Below are 9,182 nucleotides of genomic sequence, written 5' to 3' on the forward strand. Positions count from 1 at the left end.
ATTATGGAGGCCACTGTGCTCTTAGGAACCTTAAGTGCAGCAAAAAATTTTTTGGAACCTTGGCCAGATCTGTGCCTTGCCACAATTCTGTCTCTGAGCTCTTCAGGCAGTTCCTTTGACCTTAATGATTCTCATTTGCTCTGACATGCATTGTGATCTGTAAGGTCTAATATAAACAGGTGTGTGGCTTTCCTAATCAAGTCCAATCAGTATAATTAAAAATTTCTGGACTCAAATGAAGGTGTAGAACCATCTCAAGGATGATCAGAAGAAATGGAGAGCACCTGAGTTAAATATATGAGTGTCACAGCAAAGGGTCTGAATACTTAGGACCATGTGATATTTCAGTTTTTCTTTTTTAATAAATCTGCAAAAAGGTCAACAATTCTGTGTTTTTCTGTCAGTATGGGGTGCTATGTGTACATTCATGAGGAAAAAGAAATGAACTTAAATGATTTTAGCAAATGGCTGCAATATAACAAAAAGTGAAAAATTTAAGGGGGTCTGAATACTTTCCGTACCCACTGTATATATATATATATATGTAAAAATGTGGACAACAGTACAGAATATTGTAACAGGGTAAGCCCCAATGGGAGTTTATCCTTCAATTACTTCTGTTCTGCTGTGAACATAAACACTTTGTGTTTTAAATGCCATCCAAAAGGTTTTTTATAAATCTAGTAAAAAAAAAAAAAAAAACACCTTTGTTAACATACCGGATGGATCATGCGAACTTTCTTCACTTCTTTTAAATGTTAATGACCGCGAAACAATGCTTCCCAACAAACTTATCACTCTTGTTTCAATTCAGTACTATATCCAACATCCAAAACAGTATTTTGCAAACTTATGATAAATCAACAATTAAAAAAAAGAAATAAAAATGCAAGCACAGTATATGATCAGGATCAGGAAGGTCAGCTCAGACCTGGGGATTCCCCTGGACACTGTACAGGAGGTTGGAGAAAGGAGGATGGGAGCTAAATTATCATCATTTCATCTCTCACCCCCTGTATGAAACAGTTTCATCTCTGAGCAGCTCCTTCAGTGACAGACTGTTACATCCAAAGTGTCTAAAGAAGCGATGCAGAAGGTCTTTACTCCCTGCTGCTATTAGACTTTACAATCAGAGCTGCTTCCAGAGAACCGGTTACCAAAAATGTAAAATAACACTAATTTGAAGGCATGCAATATTACATTATCTATGTGCAATACTACAGAGGTATCCTTCGTTTGTATTTATACACTGTAATGTATATATTTTTACTATGTCTCTATTTTTTATATATATATTTGCACATTTCTTTTTCTTTGCTGCTGAAACATAGAAATTTCTCCACTGTGGGACGAATAAAGGTTTATCTTATTTTAGCTTAGCTTAGCTTATCTTAGCTCTTATTAGCTTTCCAGTAGCTTCTAAAGCAAAGGAAACCAATATATAACCAATATTTAAATGTACAGTATATATCCCTCATCTGAGTTTTAGAGACTCTGTATTAGTTTTAAAGACGATGCCTGTATTTTTTGGACATAGAGACAACTGATCATCATCTTTTTTTTGTGTATATTCCAGAATTTTCTGGGAAGATATGTTTTATTAGTTGGAGACAAAAATTTAGTTATTGCCCAATTTTGTTAGAAAACAAATTATGTTTGGAGTGCTATTAGATAATTCCTATTTAATTAATGAACTAAAATTTTTTTATTAAGCAAATTATTTCTTCATAAATGCAAATATATGAAGACGAAACCTTAATTTTGTTTTTGTTTTTTTCAAAAAGAGACTTTACTCATAATTATTCTCCATCATTGCAATATATAAAAAGTGTGAAGGCCCAGAAACTTAAATCATAAAAGAACTTGGAGACCCATACTTTTACAACCTTTTTTTCCCCTTTGCTTTCTCAGAATATAAAGTTAAATAAAGTTAATAGTACCTTGCACTTACATTGTATATGTGCCTTGCTTCATATTTAGGTAACTAAATAAAAAAAAAAAAAACAAAAAAAAAAAAACACTAGGCCCCGCCCACTTCCGCATTCGTCATCACGTAGCACATCACGTTCTTTTCGAACGTGGCGGCGCCAAGCTGCTAATCCTCGACTCGTGTTTATTTTTCCGGATACTGTTTCACCCGCAGTTTCTTTCTATGTAAAAAATGTGACCACGCAATAACACCGGTTTTGGATTATAATATCAGATACTTCTTCTCTTTCTGATGTTCAACCTTCACTGGAGGACATGACAACTGCGGTGAGATGACTGAGAGCTAACTGTTTAGCAGCTAGCTGATAATAATGGACTGTAGGTTTCTCAGTTCTCCTGATTAACATGAACAAAACAACATACTGGAGATGTGTTTTTTCCCCCCGTGTTTTTCAGGCTTGCAGCAAGTGGAGAGCACTCTTCAGCGTAGAAGATGTGGATGATGATGTGGGTACATATGGTGTTCAGATCCCTCATATACCCTAACCCTGTGGAGTTTATCATTCAGAGCTCAGATATCATAATCCTGATCTGAGACCTTTTTACTGCCCTAACTAAAGCGTCTCCCTGCTTTAATCCATGATTTTCTTTTACACCCTTCTTTCTAAAAATATTACAGAAATTAGAGAAATTTCAACCCTTTATGGAATTTATTAAATGGTGATTTTCCTGCTGTAAATTCTTTTAAATCACAAAAATATTTTATGAACGTCCCTACATAAACTAACCCAAACCAAATAGGGCTGTAGGTCACATTCAACAAATGAACTTGTTCCTCTAGTGGTAATTTTATTGCTGTATTTTACATTTTTTTAATTTAGAATTTTGATGAATTTGAACTTCAGCCCTATTCGGATTAGATTAGTTTATCTGGAGACGTCTGTAATATTTTTTTTAAACCAAAGTAAAACATTTCCACTAGAACAAGTTTAATAGGTTGGTAATCCTTGTGTTAATTACGGATGGTTGTGTCAATTACATTGTTAGAACTTCAACCTCAATCAGTCTGCCGAATCTCGATTTTTTGAACGATTTTATTTTCTTTCCCCTCCTGGAAATTTTTCCTGGCAGTGTGTGTAGTCAACATTTTTTTCACCCGGATTTAGGGCTGTAACGGTACACAAACGTTCACGTTTCAATACGTACCTCGGTTTTTAAGTCACGCTTCGGTTTAATTTTGGTATAGTAAAGGGGAAGAAATGCAAAACATATGCATAATGCCACTTGGTTAAATAATATATAAAATAATATTTAATACAAATAAAATAGAATAGATCTGATTAATCTTATACACTTTTTTTATTATATTGATTCAATTAAGTAATCAATTAAATTGGCACAAAATTAAAATGATTAAATAAAATGAAACAAATGGAAAAATTCTATTAAATAGTTAGTAATTAAATCGTTTTAACAATTAATAATAATAATAATAATAATAATAATAATAATAATAATAAATGCACTCAGAGTACGATGTGGAGACTAAACATTCTTGTGGTCCGCTACTTAATACGTTCCTGAGTGAACTCAGATTTGAATTATGTTCCGCATGTAAAAAGGATTGCATTCGGTGCACACGTGTAATGAGCCGAAAGCCGTGTACCGAAGAATTTCGGAACGAATACGATGATGAAGTGATAAAGAGCCTCTTGAAAAGCTTGACTTTTATTTTCAATGATATTTTCTCAGAGAAGGACGGAAAAAAAAAGCCTTAACATATCTGATAGAAATCGCAGAGCAGCCACTGTAAATTAGGAAAGTACCTCAGGGAAATGCAATCCTGTCCAAATAGGGCTTTTGTGTTTAAGGTATCGTACTTGCAAATCTATGACAGGGTTATAAAATCCACGAGTGATGTAACATCGGATCTACTGACCGAAGTTTCTGGTTTGATTTGTGGAGTTAACTTGGTGTTATTGTGCTGTAGGACTTGCTAGAAGCAGACTGGACTCACCTGTCAAGTTCTAGGACATCTGCAGTTCTAGCCGGTGCCCCCTTACAAGATTTGGAAGCAGATGGTTCCCATGATGCACAGCAGAGCTCCATGGCACCATCAGCCAAGAGTTCAGTGCCAGACTCTGTGGCACAACTTTCATCTATTTCAGAATCCAGACCTGTTAAAGCTTTAAGAAACTTGGCCAACTCGAACTCCTCATCTGTCTTCAAAGCGGTCTCTTTTACACATCCTGCTTCTCTTCAAGCACCTTCTGATAGCTCTAAAGCAATCTCATCTCTGCAGCATTCCTCAACTTCTCAATCTGGCCCGCCAAACCCTCAACCAAGCATTTGCACTTTTCTCAAAGAAGACATCTCTTCCCAGGACGACTTTGATGACTGGGATGTAGATCTGGATGAGTTGGACGAGTGCGTTTCTCATAAGCCGTCTGACCCAGACCCAGACGTTTCTCCAGCTAAACGCACGAGAACATCCCCCAGCAGTGCAGATACACCAGTCGTATCTTCTCTCAGAAGGTTCTGCAACACTACTCCGAAATCCGCACCCCCCGCAGTCCAACCACATGCTGTACCTTCTGCTTGCCGCTTCATCAGTCCGGTGACACCTGGGCCTGCGAGAGGAACATCTCGGTGGCAAAGAGGAGCTGTGACTCCTCGCGCAGAACATCGCTCTCTATTTCAGGCTGTATCTCCTGCTTCTATGACTTCACAACCACCCCTTTCACTACACATGCCCGTTCTGACTAATCACCTGGTCCAGCTGGTGTCTGCAGCCAGTAAGACACCTCAGAGACCAAGGAGTGATTCTGTTCGACCCAAGACTCGGCGCTTTCCTGGTCCAGCAGGTGCTCTGCCACAGCAGGTGATTCCTAAGCGTCTACATATATAAAATGTCTATGTAGTGTAGGTAGATGGGTGGTTTTCAATTCAATTTCAATTCAATTGAACAGATCAGTGGGCGGAGCCTGGATGACATTGTTGTGGCCGTTCCACAGACACCAGCACACGGGGCTGTTGCTCGCCTACGCACTGAGGTACCATACCACCTGCACACATATCTATCACACAATCTGTTCACTGTACACTCTTTCTCTAGGGCATTGTCCATTTAGAGGTTGACCAAAAGTGGATTTTACTGAACGCGAGGTCGGAACCGTACAATAACCGAATAATCAACCGATGTTTGTGTGTATGGTTGGATATAAACAGGTCCCGAGCTCTCAAGGAAATGACGAAGAGGAGTTCAGTGTAGGTCCGTGGGCAACAATGAAGGCGGAAATGGGATTGGACGAGAGAAACCCTTCATGTTTCCTCAATTCCTACAGCATCGTCATGGTGCTGCGGAAAGTAAGTAAAACGTCCCAAACGTTCTTTGCTGTCTTCACCGTCATAAATATGCCCTAATTGCAGACATTCCTTATTTGTCAGCGTAATTAATGCTTTGCGATAAGTCATTAGTGTTCAGGAGACCTTGAGGTTGTGCCTAATTTGTTGCCCGCTCCTTCGTTTTCGATTTATTATTCAGCTACCACTTGTCTTTCTTAGGCAGCCTTAAGGCAGCTGTCAAAGAATAAGGTTCCTAACATGGCTGTGGTATTAAAGAGCATCGTACACACACACGCTGATGCCAAAGCGGTGTTCAGAGACCCCACAGGTAAGACATACATCAAGCAGATGCGTATGTAGAAATGATGAACATTCACAGGCAGCGTTTTTTTTTTTTTTTTTTTTTTTTTGCCTATAAACAATTTTTTTTCACCCTAACATTGTGTCATGATATAATCTAAACAGATATTCTCCATAATTAACCATCCTGGATTAGCAACTGTAATTTGATACCAATTGCTAGATTTGACATACTTGTCGGTAGCTGATTAATCAACCGGTTAGTAAAATAGTACTGAACTTTATTACAAAAAAACCCCCCAAACAGTACTGAATCATGAAAATGTGCTCAATGAAATAAATATTAATTTATTAATAAATATTAAACAAATGTTTGCTATAGTCTGAAAGCATTATCACCTCAAATAAATTGAAAACCGTTACATTAAAAATGAATAAAAAAAAAAAAACTCACTTCAAATAAACAGTGTCAGTAATCGGCCTCTAGAGGCCGCTCTCGTACTGTATAATGTCGGAGGACCTTTTCAGCAACTCGGAAAAACTATCGGTATGGATTTTCACCAAAGGTTCCAGCAATTAACTATTGGTGCTAATTAACCAATGACTCGGTCGACCTCTAGTTATGGTTATAAAGTGTTATCACTATGAAATACTGTTTAACTTTTTTTTAAATGATCCGCCACATTATTTTTTCTTTCCTTAATAGGGGGTCGGTCTATAAAAGTAAACGACATGGGCCGAGGTGACTACCAGTATTATTGTGGAGAATGTATTCATTATATATATAATAAATAACATTATTAATATCATAATAAACATTTTTTTGTATTCATTGTTATTGAAATCGAAACATTGACTTATGCATGTGGTTCTTACAGAGAAACACAACAAATAGCAAATGCGAACGCACCGCAACATTACAAAAAATTATTACAGCAGAATAAATGTTTTTATTAAATAAATAACAATAATTAATAGTAATTACGGGAATAAGAACTGTACATGCAGTAACACCACCCCCCCCCCCCGCCCCCCCTGACATCCTGTGTTATTAGATCTTGGCAGAACAATACCCATAATTCTTTGTGAAGTGGCATTTCAGAAAATTCTCCTACAATCTTGTTTTCTTTTTTTGTAAATCTGCTCATCAGGTTCTATAAATCTGCTTTGAGACGATGTCGATTGAGAAAAGGCGCTGTAGAATTGAACTTGTGAATTGTGTCACGCTTAAGTTTTGTAAATGTATTTATACCCGGACTAGGTGAGATGCAGGGTACAGTTCACAGACGGCTGCTGGAAGAACGACAGTGGGAGCTGAAGACTGGAGCGGTTCTGCTGCTCAAACAGGTAATGAACCGCTGCTAATATCAGACTCATGTAATTACCTCATTGTTTAGACATGAGTTTTGACACTAGTGTCTCTGAAATTCTTGCCTAGGTGGGCGTGTTCTCCCCCTCTAATAGGAACCATTATCTGAATGTAACCCCCAATAATCTTCTTCGAATCTACCCTCCTGGTGGAGCAGTCCACGTCTTTTCCCAGCCTGTACTGGTTAGTGGTCAAGATTTACACTTGCACTTTGGTTACACCGATGGGTATTTACTCGATAGCAGATAATTTTTATTTTATTTTTTTTTTATTTTCCCAAGGGGTGATGGATAGATAGACAGACAGACATGTCTATATTAAGTAAAGATGTGGCACTCCAGGATTTACTGATAGATAGATGGATGGATGGATAGATAGAAAGAAGTAAAGATGTGGCACTCCAGGATTTACTGATGGATGGATGGATGGATGGATGGATAAAAAGAAAAAGATGTGACACTCCAGGTTTTAATAATGGATGGATGGATAGATGGATAGAAGAAAAGATGTGGCACTCTAGGATTTACTGATGGATGGATGGATGGATGGATGGATAGATAGATAGAAAGAAGTAAAGATGTGGTACTCCAGGTTTTATTGATGGATGGATGGATGGATAGAAGAAAAGATGTGGCACTCCAGGATTTACTGGTGGGTGGATAAATGGATGGAAGGAAGGAAGGAAGGAAGTAAAGATGTGGCACTCCAGGTTTAAATGATGGATGGATGGATGGAAGTAAAAATGTGACACTCCAGGTTTTAATGATAGATGGATGGATGGATGGATGGATACACAGTGTATATACAGATGATATATAGATATGGGGATAATCTGGGAGATACACTGAATTATATTCAGGCTAACTGAATAGAATGCATGATTATGGATTAGAGAATAGATGAATGATTAATGCTCAATGCCAATATTTTCCATGTCTTGAATGAATGATAGGATCCTGCTGGATTACTGCACTGTCAGATGGCCACATCTGAAGGGGGACCCGTGTCTCAAATGGAGCTGCATTATGAGGAGGAGGAGGAGGAGCAGTGCAGCGTCTCAGCCAAAATCATGCTCCCAGATAATAGCATGGTAGAGTCTAGTACACGACCTGACTGCTCAGCAGATGCTCAGTGGGATGCAGGTGCATTTTTCTCCACTTCTATCGTCTGTTCTGTCTGCAAGGTTTTTGGACACTTATTTGATTTGAGTGATTTCCACGTCTGAATTAGTACAGAAAATATATCTTTTCGGTTTTCTAAAATATATAACTAAGAATTAGTAAAAAGATTAAATGTAAAGTTTAGAACGTTACATTTATATATTATTAACATTGCACTCTAATGCATGTGGTTTGGTGTCTTAAAAATCTAATAAGTCTGGAAAAATATGGAAGTTTGAAATGAAAAATGGCCCTGTTTCTATTTTGTGCAACACAAGAGGGCGGTAGAGGGCAGTTTTACTGGTTTTGGGTCTCCCTCCACACATTAATTCGCTGAGGTCTATTAAAATTGTTCGGCGCTCAAAGGTGTTAACATCTGTGAAAACAAAATAGCACGTGTTGCTCAATGCTTGTGTGTTAATCTGCTCGTGTCTTGCAGATGATCTCGATGAGATGCTGGGGGAGTTGCCTGTCGAGTCTTACAGTGCCTGATGCCGACACCATTAACACGGCGCTCTTCCAGATCTTCCAGCTGTGCTTTTTGTTCACTTTGTGTTTGTATAGAAGTTTTTGTAAGATATGTACAGAACCAGAAAGCATTAAAAAGATGCAAAATAAATGTTTGTTTCATTGTTTGTTGTTGTAATAATTTTCCTGGCTAGTTATCAATACAAGAACTCAACAGGATTCATGTGAGCGCCTACCTGTTACTTACTACCTGGACATTAGCGACTGTTTGTAAATTCTCACTGGAAATGCGAATGAGGTTTGTGTATTGATGAGTGTAATATTTGAGCTGTCACAGAGACAGGTGTGCTGGTGAAGGTTTCCATGGTTACTCTGTCCGGCACTCTTGAATGTAAAGTGGCTCTTGAGACAAAAGTCTGACAGCTTGATCCACTTGTGAAGGTTGTTAAGACATAACGGGTCATATCGGGTCACTGGCGTACCTGTTTTAATGGACTTTACTAGTATCAGAACCCGTCGTGTCTCGACAGACTTGTGGGAAAAGGATTCTGTCAAAAACTGTGTTTTTGCGCCGCAGTGTGAACCGAAAACGGAGGCTTTCGGCAACGATG

At 38.2% G+C, this 9,182-nt stretch overlaps 1 protein-coding gene across 1 annotated transcript; it reads left to right on the plus strand.

The window, feature by feature from the left end:
* The first annotated feature begins 2,045 nt into the window (after positions 1-2,045).
* hrob (homologous recombination factor with OB-fold) lies at positions 2,046-8,733 on the plus strand. The gene is made up of 10 exons (XM_083566106.1): positions 2,046-2,256; positions 2,386-2,436; positions 3,920-4,810; positions 4,899-4,982; positions 5,158-5,295; positions 5,494-5,602; positions 6,836-6,921; positions 7,013-7,126; positions 7,896-8,085; positions 8,543-8,733. The coding sequence occupies exons 1-10, from the start codon at positions 2,245-2,247 to the stop codon at positions 8,593-8,595; spliced, it is 1,728 nt and encodes a 575-aa protein (XP_083422232.1). The 5' UTR covers positions 2,046-2,244; the 3' UTR covers positions 8,596-8,733.
* Positions 8,734-9,182: the final 449 nt, after the last annotated feature.

The sequence above is a fragment of the Silurus aristotelis genome, assembly GCF_946808225.1.
Source record: "Silurus aristotelis genome assembly, chromosome: 17".
Taxonomy (NCBI): Eukaryota; Metazoa; Chordata; class Actinopteri; order Siluriformes; family Siluridae; genus Silurus; species Silurus aristotelis.

Bases quoted from the DNA above. Each gene is read 5' to 3' on its own strand.
- hrob (XM_083566106.1), top strand. The intron at 5,603-6,835 runs GTAAGACATACA...TACCCGGACTAG, and splicing joins GGTGTTCAGAGACCCCACAG to GTGAGATGCAGGGTACAGTT. The intron at 7,127-7,895 runs GTTAGTGGTCAA...AATGAATGATAG, and splicing joins TCTTTTCCCAGCCTGTACTG to GATCCTGCTGGATTACTGCA.